The 21,809-nt window shown below is 44.6% G+C and overlaps 1 protein-coding gene across 1 annotated transcript in view; it reads right to left on the bottom strand.

Moving 5' to 3' along the window:
* Positions 1–4,748: 4,748 nt before the first annotated feature.
* The window catches only part of jag2a (jagged canonical Notch ligand 2a), a 58,456-nt gene continuing 41,395 nt past the window's right edge, over positions 4,749–21,809 (bottom strand). The window contains exons 10-25 of the mRNA XM_066679289.1: positions 21,152–21,198; positions 20,168–20,341; positions 19,400–19,550; positions 19,123–19,287; positions 17,926–18,039; positions 17,717–17,830; positions 16,446–16,559; positions 16,112–16,228; positions 15,522–15,549; positions 14,131–14,216; positions 13,266–13,379; positions 12,897–13,012; positions 11,073–11,324; positions 10,461–10,592; positions 7,063–7,222; positions 4,749–6,203 (exon numbers count right to left, since the gene is read on the bottom strand). Of these exons, the coding sequence (XP_066535386.1) occupies positions 5,764–6,203; positions 7,063–7,222; positions 10,461–10,592; positions 11,073–11,324; positions 12,897–13,012; positions 13,266–13,379; positions 14,131–14,216; positions 15,522–15,549; positions 16,112–16,228; positions 16,446–16,559; positions 17,717–17,830; positions 17,926–18,039; positions 19,123–19,287; positions 19,400–19,550; positions 20,168–20,341; positions 21,152–21,198 (2,324 nt within the window). The 3' untranslated portion in view covers positions 4,749–5,763. The remainder of the gene's footprint in view (positions 6,204–7,062; positions 7,223–10,460; positions 10,593–11,072; positions 11,325–12,896; positions 13,013–13,265; positions 13,380–14,130; positions 14,217–15,521; positions 15,550–16,111; positions 16,229–16,445; positions 16,560–17,716; positions 17,831–17,925; positions 18,040–19,122; positions 19,288–19,399; positions 19,551–20,167; positions 20,342–21,151; positions 21,199–21,809) is intronic.

Below are 21,809 nucleotides of genomic sequence, written 5' to 3'. Positions count from 1 at the left end.
GCTCCAGTTTCCTCCCACAGTCCAAAAACACACGTTGGTAGGTGGATTGGCGACTCAGAAGTGTCCGTAGGTATGAGTGTGTGAGTGAATGTGTGTGTGTGTTGCCCTGTGAAGGACTGGCGCCCCCTCCAGGGTGTATTCCTGCCTTGCGCCCAATGATTCCAGGTAGGCTCTGGACCCACCGCAACCCTGAACTGAATAAGGGTTACAGATAATGAATGAATGAATATATATTTTTAAATCTTCATAGTTTAAAAAGATGAGTTTTAGGTGTGGTTTTAAAAATATCTATGGATGAATCAGCTTGCCGTTCATCAGGAAGTCTATACCACAGCTTTGAACCCACCACACAAAATGCTTCAGTGCTGCTTAGCTTAAAAGGTGGGACCGCAAGCAAGTGTAGGCTTGATGAATGAATATTATGCACTGGAGAGTATGATTGGAGTAGACTACTTAGATAAGAGGGGGCAAGGTCATGCAAGGATTTAAAAATCAACACAAGCCATTTGTGCTGGAAACGACACCTGTTCAAATGAGTTTCTGTAGTAATTCAAACAGTGAAAAAGCCATATACAAACAATAGTTGTTTTTTTCCTCCTGAAATATTCTATTTCATCTAAAAAGACACTGCTTCTGAACATAAACAAACCAGAGAACAGCATTTCCCTCCAATCTTAGACATTCACTTAAAATGAAACAAGGTGAAGTGTGGTAAATATCAATAACACTGTCAACTCTTGGTGGACTGTTTTGTCTTCTGAAATCATGCACTTGAACAGTACGTACCGAGTTGGATCCAGTGCGCACTGCCTGACCTTTAAAGGTACGCTCTTTCAGTATACGAGCGCAACCTCAGACTCACTAAATCCACCGTCAAAATTGTAATCCTAATGTAGTATGTTATCTGGGGATTTTCTGTGTACTGCTCAATGAATACAATGTATTCTGCCACCGGCGGCACGGTGGCGCATCAGGTAGTGTCGCAGTAACACACAGGTAGTGTCGCAGAGGAGTGTGGTGTGTTCTCCCTGTGTCTGCGTAGGTTTCCTCCGGGTGACTGTCTGTGAGGAGTGTGGTGTGTTCTCTCTGTGTCTGCGTAGGTTTCCTCCGGGTGACTGTCTGTGAGGAGTGTGGTGTGTTCTCCCTGTGTCTGCGTGGGTTTCCTCTGGGTGACTGTCTGTGATGAGTGTGGTGTGTTCTTTCTGTGTCTGCGTGGGTTTCCTCCGGGTGCTCCGGTTTCCTCCCACAGTCCAAAAACACACGTTGGTAGGTGGATTGGCGACTCAAAAGTGCCCGTAGGTGTGAGTGAAGTGTGTGTGTGTTGCCCTGTGAAGGACTGGCGCCCCCTCCAGGGTGTATTCCTGCCTTGGAAGTGATGTAAACAGTCATAGTTCATCACTATATTTACATGTTGCATCCTCACTTTATCCATTCCCAAATGACATTTTGCCATACCTCTGTCAACTTTCAAGAGCTGTGTTTGCCTTACTTCTGCCAAAAAGCATGAGCTGGGCTTAAATTGGTATACAGCACGTGCCGTATGGGCCTTAGTTCACAACACACCTGGTATAATGCGAACATGAGGCTGAGTGGAGGCAGCCCAGAGGATTCACTCAGAGTCAACACCAATATTCAAAGCAAAAGTAGGCCATAGGTAAACTGGAGATGTACCACATTTTTGGCCAAACATTTGTTGCTATCTGGGTTATGAGATGTGTTTGAGTGATATATGTAAATTAACTCTGTTCTTATTGGCTGGGCCTCATACAAAAAGCAATCGAAGGAAGAAACATTCCTTATACAGTTAACACTGGTGAGAAATGTGAAAGTATGAGAAAAGAAGCGGCACTGTTGGTGGAAGGGTGTTCTGCTGGGATTTTCCAGTGGGATAACTGGAAAGATATTCAGGTTCTATTGCAGTAGGGTTAATGCTGAATCAGGAAATGATACACATCCTTGTTGTCACTCGGTCTGTTGTATCTTTCCTTGCAGCCTCCTTTTTGTCTATTTTAAATTCCTTACACATGCGGTCAGCGGTCAAACAATGTTCACAAAATGATCCTAAAGACATTTGAGCCATGGGATATTAGTGAGAAGGCCATCTTTGATTCTTCTATTCGAATCCTAAAAAAACGATAAAGAATTAAAGGGTATTCCACCGATTAATTCTGCATGAATCAGCCCAGTGCTGGTAAAAGGAACCAGGACATCCTGTGATACTGAGTCTTCAAAGTTTTTGGATGGTTTTGGACGTCTGGTTCCATTCATCACCATTGGGAATAATTCTGACTTCGCATGTTTCCCCAGAACACAACATTTTAAACAAAGTCACTCTCTAAGACTTTGGTTACAACTGAACCATTTACAAATGTTAAAAATCGAATCGAACTGAAAGCAGGCTTCGGAGTGGTCTAAGTTTCTAAGTGGTCCTGTCACTGTGAGGAGTGTGGTGTGTTCTCTCTGTGTCTGCGTGGGTTTCCTCTGGGTGACTGTCTGTGAGGAGTGTGGTGTGTTCTCCGTGTCTGCATGGGTTTCCTCCGGGTGCTCCGGTTTCCTCCCACTGTCCAAAAACACACATTGGTAGGTGGATTGGGGACTCAAAAGTGTCCGTAGGTGTGAGTGTGTGTTGCCCTGTGAAGGACTGGCGCCCCCTCCAGGGTGTATTCCCGCCTTGCGCGCAATGATTCCAGGTAGGCTCTGGACCCACAGCGACCCTGAACTGGATAAGGGTATGAATGAATGATAATGAATGAATGAATGAATGAACGATGATATAATAATCCAGAGAGACAATAAGCTTTTATTGCCACATCTGTGATTGTCTATATTTGAATATCTTTTCTGATTTTGCTTGGTTTGGTAACAACACAAATACAAATTGTTCCCCTTCATTTCTAGAACTGAGAACAGAAAAATGAACATCAAATAACAATTGTCCAGACATTTACACAGTGAGATTAGAAATGTGCCAAATCAACATAACCTCAGTTTTATTTCACTGTTCCATTGATTTTTCAGTTTTAAAACTTTGCCCTCACTGATGGCTAAGACTTAAGTTAGGGTTTGTCTGTTGGTTTGGGGCCGATGTAAACAACATAATAAACGAATCACAATGTCTAGCATTATCAGTAAAAAAAAATGCAGTTTTACTCTCAACAGAAAATATAAATTCTCTAAGGATTCACTTCAGGACGTTTTCCCAAAATCCGACGTAGTAAAATATGTTTAAAGAGTTTTTCTGGAACAAAACATTTCAATGAAGCCATTTTAGCTTGAAGCCTAATGAACAAGTGCTGACTTTACACACTGCAGCCAAACAAATAAAGCTATAAACAACAGGCCGTGATCTGAGGGCGTGCTCAGAGGCCTGATTTAGCCCTTAATGCAAATACACATTGTTTTTTAAAAATGTTGAAATTCTTTGACCAACATAAATAAAAGGAATGACATCATAAAGAGAAACATGTTTTTTTAACAAAAGCAAAAAAGAAAACAGCAGAAATATTAATCATAGAAATTATTAATAAAAACAGTCTTAAGTTACTAAACTCAAATATACACAGCTATAACTTTTGGTATTTACATATGTACATTTTGTAGAATTTCTCCACGTAAAAAGTTAGAACTCGTCATTTGAAAAATAAAAGAGTGTTGGAAAGGATTTGAGAACTGAGAGTATTTTAAAACATTCAGAAACGCACCCAGCACCAGACACCCACAGAGGGCTTTGGAGAACATTAATTCTCCTTTAAATAATCAACCACTTACAGTCGTGTGCAAAAGTTTGAGCACCCCTGGTCAAATGACATGTTTTTTTTTTTTTTTTTTGGTTTTTATTTAGTTAGTGACAACAAGTTAACTCAGATTTACATGTACTGTTAATAGCAAATACCCTTACCATGAGTGACCTACAGTTAAATCAAGTAACAGATAACAGCAACAGCAGGAGCCTTCCTTAAAAGACTTTCATTCATTCATTATCTGTAACCGCTTATCCGGTTCAGGGTCACGGTGGGTCCAGAGCCTACCTGGAATCATTGGGCGCAAGGCGGGAATACACCCTGGAGGGGGCGCCAGTCCTTTACAGGGCAACACAGACAAACACGGACACTTTTGAGTCGCCAATCCACCTACCAACGTGTGTTTTTTGGACTGTGGGAGGAAACCGGAGCACCCGGAGGAAACCCACACAGACACAGGGAGAACACACCATACTCCTCACAGACAGTCACCCGGAGGAAACCCACACAGACACAGGGAGAACACACCACACTCCTCACAGACAGTCACCCGGAGGAAACCCACGCAGACACAGGGAGAACACACCACACTCCTCACAGACATTCACCCAGAGGAAACCCACGCAGACACAGGGAGAACACACAACACTCCTCACAGACAGTCACCCGGAGGAAACCCACGCAGACACAGGGAGAACACACAACACTCCTCACAGACAGTCACACGGAGGAAACCCACACAGACACAGGGAGAACACACCATACTCCTCACAGACAGTCACCCGGAGGAAACCCACGCAGACACAGGGAGAACACACAACACTCCTCACAGACAGTCACCCGGAGGAAACCCACGCAGACACAGGGAGAACACACAACACTCCTCACAGACAGTCACACAGAGGAAACCCACACAGACACAGGGAGAACACACCACACTCCTCACAGACAGTCACCCGGAGGAAACCCACGCAGACACAGGGAGAACACACAACACTCCTCACAGACAGTCACCCGGAGGAAACCCACGCAGACACAGGGAGAACACACAACACTCCTCACAGACAGTCACACGGAGGAAACCCACGCAGACACAGGGAGAACACACCACACTCCTCACAGACAGTCACCCGGAGGAAACCCACGCAGACACAGGGAGAACACACCACACTCCTCACAGGCAGTCACCCGGAGCGGGAATCAAACCCAAAACCTCCAGGCCCCTGGAGCTGTGTGACTGCGACAACTACCTGCTGCACCACTTTTGTACAGATAATAAAACCCTCGCTGGAGCAGGGATCCCCAGTCTGCAGGGCAGTGGGCACTACACTATTACAACTGCAATACCAAGCCATCCTTTACACAGCTGTAGTTGTAGGGTTAAAGAGATCTTAAGGCATTTGCGGGTCTCTAATCAAACCTGTCTTCATGAGGAACAGAGATGTGTTGTTAAGAGTTTAGCTGATGGCCAGACGAAAACTACATAGTTATTTTACCTTTCTAGGATTTGACATCTTGGGAGAAATTGTTCTACACAGGAAGTGTCATATTTTTTGTGTTAGATGTTATACATTATGTAAAAGTCATCTACATGGAAGTAAAAAGAAATAGAAGTGTTAATGCATGGTCAACTCTATTCAACAAAACATGCCGTTCAACCAGGGGTGTCCCAGCATTCGCAGCAGTGTATAATTTGAACAGCTTTCCTTAAGAAAGAAAAAGAAACTGAAACTCAAGTGCTGGAAAACAATGGCTCTCAATCATAAGGCCTGTCAGGATAGAGAAGAAACTAAATCGAAGCTGCCTTTAGTGGATTTGTCTTCAACCTCAGTTATGCCATATCCTTTGGGCAAAGTCCTGTGTTTGTAGCTATATATATATATGCATATGGCAAGTGTAAACAAAAAGAGGCTTGAAAAATTCCACCTGTAAAAACTGGACGGCTTCGCTTCTGGACGACGTAAAGTAGCAAAACGAAGTGTTTAGCGTTCATTTGTTTTCATTTATGTTTCTCCCACTTTGCTCATATGTAAATATCTTTCTCCAGTTCACTGTTGTTGACATTTTTTCGCCTGTTGTCTTTACCGCTGTAGTATGTCCTTGAGGGGCAGATAGTGTACACTTCTTCCCCTTTAGTGTACTTCAGAGAAGGACACTTATCCACCACCAGGCCTCGTCCCTGTTTCTCTTCTCCATCCTCGTCCTCGGGCTCTTTCTCCGCTCCGTCCCCCACTCTGTCCAGGGGGTACATGAGGCTCGTTCTTTCCTCTGGAGCCTCTGCGTTGTCTTTATGTGTCGACTGAATGCTCAGAAACGCCCCCCTCTGGTTGTTGGCACTCTCCTCCAACGGAGCCCTGTTCCTTTCCCTCATTTTCCGGCGTTTGCGGAACCAGAAGACACAAACCAGGATACAGCAAATCCACAGAAGGGCAAACAACACACACAGGAGAGGAACCAGGTAATCTGCATAAAGAGAATTCATAAAAAGAGTGAGTGTGCAAGGTTCCCAGACTAGGTTTGGGTGGCATCTACTGTTTTGGATTGTTTGCAAAAGGGGTCAGACATAACACAGTACCCTAACTTTCATGACTAGGAACTCTACGGAATATCAGAATTCGTTATAGTTGGACACACTAGAATTCTACACTGTTCCATCTGTTGCTCTGCATATTTTTAACCAAGCTTCTCCCTGTGTGTCAACAGAACCAAAGAGCAGGTATGATTTGGGTGGTGGATCATTCTCAGAGCTGCAGTGACACTGACGTGGTGGTGTGGATCAGACACAGCAGTGCTGCTTGAGTTTTTAAACCCCTCAGTGTCCCTGCTGGACTGGTGGACGACTACTGACGTGCAGACTGACCAATTAAATGTTTACAGAGAAGGGTATCGACCAATAACGGTAGCTCTACAGTCAGACTGTCCAATCAGAAGATTTTAGGCTACTTCACCACGCCCCCTTCTCACTCAAGCGAATCAATCGGAGTAGGGGAGGGCGGCTGGTCACCCTACCCAACCAAAATATTTCCAGCCAACAGCCTTCTTTGAGCATGAATCAAGGATGGTGACCAATGGAAGCTTTGCAGCAACAGATGAGCTCCTATCTCTGTGATATATATACACAGTGGATAGTGAGTGGGCCCAGTGTTTTACACACTTTTCCCATGTCTCCTGCCCTAATACTAAAACAACACTTTGTGATTGTGGTTATTTGCTGTGTCAGTTCTTTTCCATGTTACTTAAAAGGACCAGACTTTCTGAAGAACGACCTTCTCAAAAAGCATAGGGTGTCAGAACAGAAGACGATAGAAGGAAAGCCTCTTACCCCTGACCACTGACGAGGGCTTGACCTGTGCTTCGACTTTGACCTCTCGTACGGCCAACAGCAGGGTGCTGTTGTGGCGTCTGGACAGAACGTTTATAATGGAACTGACCACATCCTGAATCTCTCCCTCTTCCTCCACTTCAGGAGAGTTTTCATACGACTAGAAAAAAAACCACATTCACTATCAAACCTCCATTCCGTACCTTTGCAATGAGTTGGAGTGGTGTTTGTGATCCAGAATTAATCATCCAATGACCTTACAAGTATCTGTCTGGCTGACTGCCATCAAACCATCGCAGAAATGTTCAAATATCTAGTGCAAAGTCTTCCCAGAAGAGAACAGTGCAATGAACGTGAACAAAATCCTGATTAATGCCTTTCATTTTAGAAGAAAATCTGGGGAAGTTTTATTAATAAAAAAGTATTACGCTTCACAATTCACTTGTCGACGGGTACAATGTCACTTATCAAGGGCAATAAACAGGAAACAATGAAAGTGGTCTCCACAGGAATGTGGTCATATTTAAGCGCTGCTTTTGTTCAGAGACAGTGTTACGAGAGACCGCTGACCACAGAAGAACACCACTCCTTTTTTTCCCGGAAGACTCTCCCAAACATTAATCTCCAAAACATTACAGGAAGTGTTAAACGCTCCGACTGTTCAGGGCTTAGAGGAGGGAAAGGGACTCTTTTTGTTTCTATGGAAATGGTCTGGATGACCAGAGGTGAGTAGAGAGAGAGAGAGAGAGAGTTAGATTTAGTTCAGAGAGAGAGAGAGAGAAAGAGAGTTAGAGTTAGTTCAGAGAGAGAGAGAGAGTTAGGGTTAGTTCAGAGAGAGAGAGAGAGAGAGTTAGGGTTAGTTCAGAGAGAGAGAGAGTTAGGGTTAGTTCAGAGAGAGAGAGAGTTAGGGTTAGTTCAGAGAGAGAGAGAGTTGGGGTTAGTTCAGAGAGAGAGAGAGTTGGGGTTAGTTCAGAGAGAGAGAGAGTTGGGGTTAGTTCAGAGAGAGAGAGAGTTAGGGTTAGTTCAGAGAGAGAGAGAGTTAGGGTTAGTTCAGAGAGAGAGTTGGGGTTAGTTCAGAGAGAGAGAGAGTTAGGGTTAGTTCAGAGAGAGAGAGAGTTGGGGTTAGTTCAGAGAGAGAGAGAGTTAGGGTTAGTTCAGAGAGAGAGAGAGTTAGGGTTAGTTCAGAGAGAGAGAGAGTTAGGGTTAGTTCAGAGAGAGAGAGAGTTAGGGTTAGTTCAGAGAGAGAGAGAGTTAGGGTTAGTTCAGAGAGAGAGAGAGTTAGGGTTAGTTCAGAGAGAGAGAGAGTTGGGGTTAGTTCAGAGAGAGAGAGAGTTAGGGTTAGTTCAGAGAGAGAGAGAGTTAGGGTTAGTTCAGAGAGAGAGAGAGAGTTAGGGTTAGTTCAGAGAGAGAGAGAGAGAGTTAGGGTTAGTTCAGAGAGAGAGAGAGTTAGGGTTAGTTCAGAGAGAGAGAGAGAGTTAGGGTTAGTTCAGAGAGAGAGAGAGAGAGTTAGGGTTAGTTCAGAGAGAGAGAGAGAGAGTTAGGGTTAGTTCAGAGAGAGAGAGAGTTAGGGTTAGTTCAGAGAGAGTTAGAGTTAGGGTTAGTTCAGAGAGAGAGAGAGAGTTAGGGTTAGTTCAGAGAGAGAGAGAGAGTTAGGGTTAGTTCAGAGAGAGAGAGAGAGTTAGAGTTAGTTCAGAGAGAGAGAGTTAGGGTTAGTTCAGAGAGAGAGAGAGAGTTAGAGTTAGTTCAGAGAGAGAGAGAGAGTTAGAGTTAGTTCAGAGAGAGAGAGTTAGGGTTAGTTCAGAGAGAGAGAGAGTTAGGGTTAGTTCAGAGAGAGAGAGAGAGAGAGTTAGGGTTAGTTCAGAGAGAGAGAGAGAGTTAGGGTTAGTTCAGAGAGAGAGAGAGAGAGTTAGGGTTAGTTCAGAGAGAGAGAGAGAGAGTTAGAGTTAGTTCAGAGAGAGAGAGAGTTAGAGTTAGTTCAGAGAGAGAGAGAGAGTTAGAGTTAGTTCAGAGAGAGAGAGTTAGGGTTAGTTCAGAGAGAGAGAGAGTTAGAGTTAGTTCAGAGAGAGAGAGTTAGGGTTAGTTCAGAGAGAGAGAGAGAGAGAGAGAGTTAGAGTTAGTTCAGAGAGAGAGAGAGAGTTAGAGTTAGTTCAGAGAGAGAGAGTTAGGGTTAGTTCAGAGAGAGAGAGAGAGTTAGGGTTAGTTCAGAGAGAGAGAGTTAGGGTTAGTTCAGAGAGAGAGAGAGAGAGTTAGGGTTAGTTCAGAGAGAGAGAGAGAGAGAGTTAGAGTTAGTTCAGAGAGAGAGAGAGAGAGTTAGGGTTAGTTCAGAGAGAGAGAGAGTTAGGGTTAGTTCAGAGAGAGAGAGAGAGAGAGAGAGAGAGAGTTAGAGTTAGTTCAGAGAGAGAGAGAGAGTTAGGGTTAGTTCAGAGAGAGAGAGAGTTAGGGTTAGTTCAGAGAGAGAGAGAGAGAGAGAGAGTTAGAGTTAGTTCAGAGAGAGAGAGAGAGAGAGAGTTAGTTCAGAGAGAGAGAGTTAGGGTTAGTTCAGAGAGAGAGAGAGTTAGGGTTAGTTCAGAGAGAGAGAGACAGAGAGAGAGAGAGAGAGAGTTAGGGTTAGTTCAGAGAGAGAGAGAGAGAGAGAGAGAGAGAGAGTTAGGGTTAGTTCAGAGAGAGAGAGAGAGTTAGAGTTAGTTCAGAGAGAGAGAGACAGAGAGAGAGAGAGAGAGAGTTAGGGTTAGTTCAGAGAGAGAGAGAGAGACAGAGCGAGAGAGAGAGAGAGATTGATTGTTGTAGTGGAGGTGGGTTTCAGAGGTAAAAGGTCTTAAATGATAAGCAGATGTAAAAGAGAAAATGGGGTGGGAGGTGGATGGGGGGGGGGGGGGTCTCTAATGCCTGGTGTTTCACTTTTACAAATGGAGAGATGTTTAAAAAGAACGGTTTTACGAGTCCTCTCTGGAAGCCATCTCAGTTTGGAATTAAGTGCCTGCTTTTTTTAATAGAGTGCAAACTCGAGAAGAAAACAGCAGTGGAGAGGAGAGAGAGAAAGAGAGAAGGAAAATGATATGGCGTATAAAAGAAGTCAGGAAATAGAAGGAGGCATTGTTGCGATGTCAGAGAAAGCAGTAAAGGCTTGTGAAGTGGTTTAAACTCTAAACGGGGAAGGTTAGAAATGGTGATGTCATGGTCTGAGATCTCTAGTATGTAAAGGTTAAAACTACCATCCGCACTGACGTCTGGAAGAAAACCTTGTATCTCCACTGCTGTTGCTAAACCTGAAGCTTTGTTTTCCTCCTTTTTAAAAATGACAGTTGTGGAGATGCGAGGTTTTGATCCAACAGAAACAGCTGACCTCTTTGTTTTGTTGCAGTAGGTCGAGTTGATGTGGGTTAAAAACCTATTCTCACCATTGCAACGTCCACTGCGTTGAGTGAAGTAGATGATTGGTCACACAGGATAAAGAGGGCGTGGTCTTCAGCGAGAGTTCGAGTTCCTGGGAGATATCTCAGTTCTGAACAGATTCCTTCAACAGTGGTTCCCTGAGAAAAGATCAACACACACACTTTTATATAAACTCATATTTCTCTATACATTATGGGTTTGTGCACAACATTTTGTCCAATATTTCTTCTAAAATGTGGGGTCTTTCAGTGAGCCTGTCCTCCCTTTACCGCAGTAACAGCTTTACTCTTCAGAGGTTTTGGATTACATAATGGAACATTTGATGGCAGCAACAAGAGCATTACTGAGATCAGGTACTGATTTCAGAATCATAAAACATGCCTCTGACTCTGAATCTGATGAAGCTCCATTAATTCTAGAAAACACAGTTCCACTGCCAATGGTATCTTAGGTCAATTATACAAACCTTCTGCTCACACACAGTGTAGTATATACAGTAGGTGCATGTTACTAATTATACATCTACAAACCTTTGGACGTGCATTGTGTGTGAATATATAAAGTACAACAATTTCTAGTATGATATATAAAATATATTCTACATTTTATTTCCCCACCTGAGGCAGACTGTTGGTATCAAATATGAGGGTGACGTGTGCACAGTTCCTGTCCAGGTAAGTGTGGTTTGGCTGGCAGTCGGTGTTGATTGGGGGAGGACTGGGGGCAGAACACATCCCCCACTGATGACAAGGGGGGCGAAGACAAGTGAGGAAGGGATTCTCTGTGCACAGCTGTCCTCCAGGGCAAAGGTGTTGCTGTGGTTCAAGGGCGCTCGAGTGTAAAAGGCAGGGCGTTATTCCACACTGCACCTGAAGAGGAGAAACCACATTGGTTTAGAGACATCCTCCAGCGAAAATCAATAATTTCACCTTGTAATCAGTTTGTGGTCGAATCATGAATGAAATAATCAGTCAAAGCCGTAGCTAAGCATTTCCGCTTTGAAATGGCAGTGTTTCAAAGACTGTCTCTGTCTCAAAAACACTAATTCCGAGAGTTACTGAGGTCATGAAACTAAGAAACCAATTCTGTCAACTTGTGAGGAGGGGCTTTTGAGCTGCAAGTGAGCAGCAAAGGCTTGCCTGGAGATAGAAGCCGGGATGAAGATGAAGGTGTAGAGTTACTGTCTAAAATCCTCCAAAATAAAAGCCTAGCATACAAGACTGAGACACTTTGTTTTTTTTTTTTTTTTTTACCCGTTTACAGACACTGGGGCTTCATAAGCATGTTACATCAGCAAACAGATTGGGGAGAATGGAATATACTCCATTTCATAGAAAATATATATATTTTTAAATTGGGTTTTTAAATAAAAGCAAAGCCTGACATTTTAGTGTTCAGTCTTAATCTGCTCATTCATCCTTCATCCAACCAAAGAAATGTGGAATATTACTGACCTGAGCTTGTAAAACCATTTCACAGTGTGACAGATTAACACTGGATTAGCTTTTAAAATGTGTGATAGCTCCATGACCGGAAAAAATTCAATAGTGAGGCCGAGTTGGCTTTTGTCTTATTGAAGAGGTAATAATCATTCATTCATTCATTCATTCATTGCCTGTAAGCACTTATCCAGTTCAGGGTCGCGGTGGGTCCGGAGCTTACCCAGAATCACTGGGCTAAAGGCAGGAACACACCCTGGAGGGGGGCGCCAGTCCTTCACAGGACGACCCATTCACTCACACCTACGGACACTTTTAAGTCTCCAATCCACCTACCAACGTGTGTTTTTGGACTGTGGGAGGAAACCGGAGCACCCGGAGGAAACCCACGCAGACACAGGGAGAACACACCACACTCCTCACAGACAGTCACCCGGAGGAAACCCACGCAGACACAGGGAGAACACACCACGCTCCTCACAGACAGTCACCCAGAGGAAACCCACGCAGACACAGGGAGAACACACCACGCTCCTCAAAGACAGTCACCCGAAGGAAACCCACGCAGATACAGAACACACCACACTCCTCACAGACAGTCACCCAGAGGAAACCCACACAGACACAGGGTGAACACACCACACTCCTCACAGACAGTCACCCGGAGGAAACCCTCACAGACACAGGGTGAACACACCACACTCCTCACAGACAGTCACCCGGAGGAAACCCTCACAGACACAGGGTGAACACACCACACTCCTCACAGACAGTCACCCAGAGGAAACCCACACAGACACAGGGAGAACACACCACACTCCTCACAGACAGTCACCCGGAGCGGGACTTGAACCGACAACTTCCAGGTCCCTAGAGCTGTGTGATTGCGACACTCCCTGCTGCTCCAAGCGGTAATATATTTAATGTTTATTTTTTTTATGAATATAAACGCCAGGCTATTGTTGTGGTGAGATTTGTTACCTGCAGTGTAATGACATATACCTTAGTGCACTTGATAATTCCATTTACACACTGACAGGTGTTACACTCCTCTTCCCAGCGGTTTCCGTGTGGAACTGAAGCCCTGGAATGCTGACAGGCTTTCCCAACACCAATAACTACAACAGGAGAAAACAAACAGGGCGCAAGTATGAGACAGAGGTAGGGAAGAATTGCACGCAGTTAAAGATGTAGAACATAGGGTTACGAGTCTTTCTCAGTGGCTCTATTGGTAAAGTGTGGTGTTTCTGCCCAAGTTCAGATCTGAACCCCAGTCCACTGTGAGGGCAATAATTCTACGTTTTTCTTCGCTGCTAATGTGAGAGCAGACACAGCCGGCTCTGGTTAAAGTGTGTTTTTTAAAGTACCCACATTCCTGACAGAGAGGTCCAGCTCGGCCCAGGGGACACACACAGCGGTAGCCGTTAATCTCGTCCACACAGGTGGCTCCGTACGAACAGGGAGAGGACTGACATTCATCAACGTCTGAGAACGAGGGATTAGAAACAAAAAGGAGATGGAGAGACAGAGGGCATGTATTAAAGTTCACTTTTATGTTGTAAGCTGGAAAATGTCACAGTCCAAGTCAAACTTTATTGTCATTCCTTCTACAACACAGCCATGTTCCCACACTTCCTCTGGAACATGGGTTTGACACAGACCTGCAGCAGGCAGGAGACAGGAGGGTGAACTAGGAGCATTGAGGCTTCTCTACCCCCAAAGAGTAGCACACAATATGAGGTTCTATAAATTCACTTATGACATGAAGAATCTTCAATTCTGTTAATCCTATGTGTATTTTCAGTACATGTGCACATACGTTTGGGGATCTGGAGAGCCCACCAACACAAAACCACACAGGCAGCACTTGGTGAGGTGAAAACATGGAGCAAAATAGTTAAAAATGAGAACAGAGAGGTAAGAGAACTGAGCAAAATGGCCCCAAATCCAGAGCTTCTGCTCCGCGCTCATCGTTGGGCTTACGTGTTGACGTCAGCTGTGGCTGAATACGCTTTTAACCAAAGCATATCACAGATATTTCATTAAGAACCCATGGGGCTGTGCTAACTTGCGGAGAAGGGGTATATTATATTTTAAAAAGTTGAATTCCAAATTCCACCTTGGATTAAAGAAAATTACCTGAACCTCATGAATCCACCTCTGTATTAATTTCTGTACAAAACACTGATATACTTGTATACGTAACAATGACATCATAAATTTGACCTATACTCACTGATGCGACAGTCGGGTCCAGCAAAACCAGGAGCACACTGACACCGGAACCAGTTCACCCCATCAACACACACTCCATTGTTATAACTACACACACAACATGGAAATAAGAGAAGAAAATAAATCTCTCAGTAACAATGGTTCTGTTTGGAACAAGAATATAAACACCCACTTCACTGTATAATTAGGAAGTATGTTACAATTCGATTTCAATATAAATTTGATTTTAGTTTGTACTTAAATTACATATATACTTGAGTATAATTAACCCTTTTAGCAACCACTCAAGTACAATTTAAGGAAGAAGATTATTGTAAACGAGCGGCACAGTGGTGCAGCAGCTCCAGGGTCCTAGGGTTCTGGGTTTGAGTCCCGCTATGGGTGACTGTCTGTGAGGAGTGTGGTGTGTTCTCCCTGTGTCTGCGTGGGTTTCCTCCGGGTGACTGTCTGTGAGGAGTGTGGTGTGTTCTCCCTGTGTCTGCGTGGGTTTCCTCCGGGTGACTGTCTGTGAGGAGTGTGGTGTGTTCTCCCTGTGTCTGCGTGGGTTTCCTCCGGGTGACTGTCTGTGAGGAGTGTGGTGTGTTCTCCCTGTGTCTGCGTGGGTTTCCTCCGGGTGACTGTCTGTGAGGAGTGTGGTGTGTTCTCCCTGTGTCTGCGTGGGTTTCCTCCGGGTGACTGTCTGTGAGGAGTGTGGTGTGTTCCTCCTGTGTCTGCGTGGGTTTCCTCCGGGTGACTGTCTGTGAGGAGTGTGGTGTGTTCTCCCTGTGTCTGCGTGGGTTTCCTCCGGGTGACTGTCTGTGAGGAGTGTGGTGTGTTCTCCCTGTGTCTGTGTGGGTTTCCTCTGGGTGACTGTCTGTGAGGAGTGTGGTGTGTTCTCTCTGTGTCTGCGTGGGTTTCCTCCGGGTGACTGTCTGTGAGGAGTGTGGTGTGTTCCTCCTGTGTCTGCGTGGGTTTCCTCCGGGTGACTGTCTGTGAGGAGTGTGGTGTGTTCTCCCTGTGTCTGCGTGGGTTTCCTCCGGGTGACTGTCTGTGAGGAGTGTGGTGTGTTCTCTCTGTGTCAGCATGGGTTTCCTCTCCCATGGTCCAAAAACACACGTTGGTAGGAGGATTGAATCCAAAGTGTCCATAGGTATGAGTGAATGTGTGTGTGTGTGTGTCACCCAGTGAAAGACTGGTGGACCCTCTGGGGTGTGTTCCTGCCTTGGGCCTAGTGATTCCAGTTTGGCTCCAGACCCACTCAGACCCTGAACTGGATAAGCGCTTACAGATAGTGAATGAATGAATGAATGAATATTGTAAACACTGGATATTCTTAAATAACCTCATTTCATGTAAATGTGATATCTATTTCTTGTGCAAGTCAGACACAGATTTCTTTCACACAGAACGCACCAGGGAAGAGGGTTGCAGTCATCAACATCTGTAAAACAAGCAAAACAAACACAAATGTAAGTTCCCAGGACAAAACGCCAGAGGTAAGCTCTTATTTGCAAGGTTTCCATCCATTAAATTTAAGCCAATACACTATACGGCCAAAGGTTTGTGGCCTCCAGCACATTTTAACTGAAGAGTATCAATCAGGTTCTTGTCCCTTTTGCTGTCAAATCAGACTCTATTCCTCTGAAAACATCTGTGAGCTTTTGATGGCATTGAGTCACGTAAACCTTAATGAAGTCAGGTCCTGATATCGAATGATTAGATCTAGATCACGAACATCATTCCAAGTTCAGATAATGGATGGAGCTCCATTACTTTAGAGAACACAGTTGCACACCACCACACCCCAGTGCTATTACTATCCCACACTTTCACTGAGCAACGTGACCTCAGAGCATCCAGTGTTATACATGCTTTTCTTATGAAGCTATTTAATTTGACCTAATATTCAGTTATGCATAATAGTACAGGGATTGAAATCTGGCTGAAGGCAAACCGATGCAGAAGAATGAAACAGTGATGAGTGTGAGTAGGCGTGGTCTTACTCAGACTACAGTCAGGCCCCTCCCATCCGTCTTTACAGATGCAGGTGAAAGAGCCGGCCCCTCCGACACATGTTCCCCCGTTGACACATGGCTGAGAGTCACAGGTGCTGTTCGTCGCTGTAGGGATAAAAAGACGTTAACTTAAACTTAATAAAGAATAAGAGAATGTTTTGAGGATATTATCAGAGGTTTTGTTATAATTGAAAAAAAGAAGAACATTCTCAACCCAATATTTTGAGACCTGAGAAAGCATTTAGAACAAAATATTTCTGTCTGTGACATCACTTCCTGGGTCAGGTTGAAAGGCTGGACACACACAAATCTACTCACACACCTGAGTTGCAGGTGCTGCCTCCCCAGTCTGGTGGACACACACAGCGGAACGAGTTCCCATTGTCGAAGCACGTTCCACCATTAGCGCAGGTAGTGGAGTCACACTGACTCTCTCCTGTCTCACACACACACACACACACATCAGCAACATTAACAAGGTAGAATGTATTAATGCAATTTATTAGGTCATGAATACTGAGTTAAATAATAAATAATGTGTTATACATTCAAACTCATGTACTGTATAACTGACCATGCAAACCAAAGAAAATATAAATGCTGCGTGGACTGTCTGCTTTTACTATAAACTTTCCTTCATTGTCTGTAAGGACTTATCCAATTCTAGGGTCATGGTCACTGGGCACAAGGCGGGATCACACCCTGGAGGGTGCACCAGTCCTTGGCAGGGCTTTTGAGTCGTCAATCCACCTACCAACGTGTGTTTTAGGACCGTGGGAGGAAACCGGAGCACCAGGAGGAAACCCACGCGGACACAGGGAGAACACACCACACTCCTCACAGACAGTCACCCGGAGGAAACCCACGCAGACACAGGAGGAACACACCACACTCCTCACAGACAGTCACCCGGAGGAAACCCACGCAGGCACAGGGAGAACACACCACACTCCTCACAGACAGTCACCCGGAGGAAACCCACGCAGACACAGGGAGAACACACCACACTCCTCACAGACAGTCACCCGGAGGAAACCCACGCAGACACAGGGAGAACACACCACACTCCTCACAGACAGTCACCCGGAGGAAACCCACGCAGACACAGGGAGAACACACCACACTCCTCACAGACAGTCACCCGGAGGAAACCCACGCAGACACAGGGAGAACACACCACACTCCTCACAGACAGTCACCCGGAGGAAACCCACGCACACACAGGGAGAACACACCACACTCCTCACAGACAGTCACCCAGAGGAAACCCACGCAGACACAGAGAGAACACACCACACTCCTCACAGACAGTCACCCGGAGGAAACCCATGCAGACACAGAGAGAACACACCACACTCCTCACAGACAGTCACCCGGAGGAAACCCACGCAGACACAGGGAGAACACACCACATGTTTTCTTTAAATTCATTATTATATACTCTTTTTTGTCACCTCTGTTGTCCCTTTTGTGTGCTCATAGTTGTTGTTAAAATTTGAAAATGAAAAACAACCAAATGAAAAAATAAAAGTGTAATTTTCTCTACGACACACACACACACACACACACACACAGAAAGGTGAATAGACTTACGTGATTGACAGGTTTTGCCTTTCCAGTTGTCAGTACAGTGACAGTAGAAGTCGTTGGGCAGATCTACACAAACACCACTGTTCATACAGGGTCCACTCTCACACTCGTTAAACTCTGTACAAGAGAATGAGGGATTAGTGACGAGGAGAGAAGAGGAGAGGACTGATGGACAGAGAGATAAGAGAGTTTAAAAAGAGAATCCAACTGACCCTTTTCACAGAGTTGTCCCTCCCAGCCGTCTGGACATAGACAGCGGAAGGAGCCGATTCCATCCAAACATGTCCCACCGTTCAGACACGGAGACGATGCACAGTCATTAATATCTGCGGAGTGCAAAACAATGTCCGAGCATAAATATCTAGCAGAAGTGACTGTGAGTGACGAATGCAAGTATTGGGCAGAGTATATGGAGCAGAAGTGAAAGGGCAATCCTATTGCATCACTACTATAGGGTGCTACACCATTTGGGACTTGTTTTGGGTTATTTTCTGCTGTTAAGGGTGCATTCTGTTCAACTACTTGACTGTGAGCTTGTGTTACTGTGCATGCCTGTGTGTGAAATGTGTTGAGTGACTCCACCATACTTTTCCTTGCCCAAAAGAGTCATGTTTTTTCAGTTTTTGTGAAAGGCACTGAGAAAACAAATCATTAAAGGCTAAGAGTAGATTAAACACTATTTGACGATCATGTCTCAAACGTGGGGCGGCACGGTGGTGCAGCAGGTAGTGTTGCAGTCACACAGCTCCAGGGACCTGGAGGTTGTGGGTTCGATTCCCGCTCCGGGTGACTGTCTGTGAGGAGTGTGGTGTATTCTCCCTGTGTCTGCGTGGGTTTCCTCCGGGTGACTGTCTGTGAGGAGTGTGGTGTGTTCTCTCTGTGTCTGCGTGGGTTTCCTCCGGGTGACTGTCTGTGAGGAGTGTGGTGTGTTCTCTCTGTGTCTGCGTGGGTTTTCTCCGGGTGACTGTCTGTGAGGAGTGTGGTGTATTCTCCCTGTGTCTGCGTGGGTTTCCTCCGGGTGACTGTCTGTGAGGAGTGTGGTGTGTTCTCCCTGTGTCCGCGTGGGTTTCCTCCGGGTGACTGTCTGTGAGGAGTGTGGTGTGTTCTCTCTGTGTCTGCGTGGGTTTCCTCCGGGTGCTCCGGTTTCCTCCCACAGTCCAAAAACACACGTTGGTAGGTGGATTGGCGACTCAAAAGTGTCCGTAGGTGTGAGTGAATGTGTCTGTGTGTGTGTGTGTGTCTGTGTTGCCCTGTGAAGGACTGGCGCCCCCTCCAGGGTGTATTCCTGCCTTGCGCCCAATGATTCCAGGTAGGCTCTGGACCCACCACGACCCTGAACTGGATAAGGGTTACAGATAATGAATGAATGTCTCAAACGTATATGTGTGTGTGTGTGTGTGTTAACTCACTCTCATGGCAGTAGGACCCTGTAAACCCAGGCTGGCATGCGCAAGTAAAGTTGCCTCCTGATTGGCTGATGCAGCGACCGTGAGGTCCGCACACACTTGACGAGATGTGCCACACTCCTTCCTTTGTGGAGTTGGACGCCACAGCAATGGTACAGCTATCGATCACTGAGATACGAGAAAAAAAAAACATGAAAAAAATCAATAAAGTAGCAGTACATTCTGACAGAACACACAATGCACTTCAAATTTTAACAGATATTAAAGTAGCAAATAAAACCTTGGCAATGACTGGTTTTGCAGTGATCTCGCAGCTGGCTGCAGGTTTTTCCTTCATATTCGTCTGCACATGCGCAGTAGAAATCTCCCTGCAGAGCATGGCACTGAGCTTTGTTCTGACATGGGTTAGGAGAGCAGGGGTCCACCTGAACCTGGGAGGAAGAGAGAAACAGAGAGTGAGTGGAAGTGAGAGAGAGAGAGAGAGAGAGAGAGAGAGAGAAAGTGAAAGTAAGAGATTGGATAAATGTTAGATGTGAAAAACAAAATACATGAGCTATGTCCACACTACGGAATTTATAGAAAGACTTCTGCAGCCGTGTAAAATGCCCTCTGTTACAATAGCACTAAAAGATAACAATTCTTAAAGGAACTCTACGTAAGATTTGTTTGTTTTTTGCTCTTGGGCTCCACCTATAGTTGCCCAGTGTAATTCACCTTAACAGCACTGTCTTGAAATCCACTGGAGCGGGTGGTTTCCTACCATTCTACAAAGGTTACATAGTTCGGTTTCTCCAGTGCTGAGCCTGGAGTAGTAAATACAGAGGCTCTGTTCCACCTACTACATATGTCAGGTGTAATTGTAAGGTAAAAACTAGCTAGTGTCCCTTTAAATATCAGAATGTACGGCATAAAGATAAAAAGGTGATTAGCATGTCCGCTAATCCGCTACTAGATTTTTACAATTAGGAATATTCAAAAATTGTGACTCTTATTATAGAATTGTAGTCATGGGGAGAGATGACAGGTCTCTGTGGTCTGTGTTGGTCACCTGACAGTTTATCCCCGTGAATCCCTGTGGACATTGACACTCATATCCAGAGGTTATGGTCCGGCACTGACCACCGTTCAGGCATGGCGTGCTAGCACAGCTGCTCTGCTGCACCTCACAGTGCCTACCCACAAACCCTGGTGGGCACAGGCACAGGTAACCGTAACGATCGTCCTAACAACACACATACACAAAGAAGTTAAAAACACCTGCAGCTGTAAGACTGCATTGTGAACATTTCCCAAGGGAAAGTTTTAGAGCTTTCCCAGATTCACGGATGCTGAGTAAGACATCACTCACAGCATGAAAACATAAAACAAGCAGCGACAGAACTGTTCCACTTTTAAACTCTAGTGACCCTTAACTTTTAAAGACTTTAAACTTTCCACAGTTTTTCTACATTTTTGCCAAATGTTTATATTTGTGTAAACCTTTCAACCCCAGTTTCTATCACCACCACTGAACAAAAAAATAGTAATAAAAAATCCAAGAGGCTGTTTTGTCCGTAGCAGACCATTTTACATCAAAACACTCTTCTTCAATGTTCTATTAAAGACATTTTGAGGACTGAAAATTTTGAAACACACCTATAAATAAAGATTGTGAGGCAATACAGCTACATGAATAATTAAAAACTCCTTTTTATTCAAGAAAAAAAGGCAAAAAAAATTGTATGGAAAAGAAAGACAACAGAGCGAAAATGGCTCACAACCAGAGCTTCTGCTCCTCGTTCCTCAGTCCTGGGCTCTCACACTGAACTGAGCTGTGGCTCATTCCCATGTAAAGGAACAGACTCTGAACACAGCCGTTTAGACAGGGGGACAAACATGCTGAGGTGTTTGATTGTTGTGGTATTTTGACTGTCACAGATATTCCATTTAGAGTCCAGGGAACGATGTTAACTTGTGGAAACTGGGTACATCGTGTCCCCTTATAGAAGTTTCTCTTTATAATGTAATAAATAAAATGGACATCTGTTCTCACCTTGCATGTGCCACCGTTCTGACACTGGCCATAACAGGTGTTGACATCTGGAACAGAACATTATAATCAGCAAACAATGCTTAGCGTCAAGCGGATTCATATACACTTTAAAGATACACTCTGTGATTTTTAGAACTCTGTTGTTTATATCAGTCTAGTGGTGCACAGATACATTTTTTAAGATGCCCTGAAAGCACACATGGCATATTGCTTCATGAGCAACAACAATTACGTTTACAATGTTTCATATAAAAAAAGGTCCATATTACGGAATACAATTTTAATTAGTTTTGTTTGTTAAAAGCTTTATGTGCTATATAAAATAGTTTTAAATGACACTCAACATTGCAAACTGTAGCGTTCACTCTTCTGTCAATATATAGACACAGCTAAATAAATAAAAAACTAGCATATTTTGAATTAACTCTTTTTGTGATGTCATAATAATCTGCTACAGTTATAAGTGTCCCCTTTCACACAATGCACGGTGATCCAGAAATGTTCCGGAGTTTCCCCGGAGGAGCTGTATGTGTGAACGCAACAACCTGCAACGTCAAAACATGAGAACGGCACGGGAACTGTTCCGTGCCACGCCTATTTCCCGATAGGTCTGACAGGGGGTTCGGAAAATGCTCATGTACTGTAAATATAAATTGTG

This window comes from Hoplias malabaricus, chromosome 8, assembly GCF_029633855.1.
Source record: "Hoplias malabaricus isolate fHopMal1 chromosome 8, fHopMal1.hap1, whole genome shotgun sequence".
Lineage (NCBI taxonomy): Eukaryota > Metazoa > Chordata > Actinopteri > Characiformes > Erythrinidae > Hoplias > Hoplias malabaricus.
Note: the sequence above shows the minus strand (reverse complement) of the source record. Positions and strands in the feature narration are given on the sequence as shown.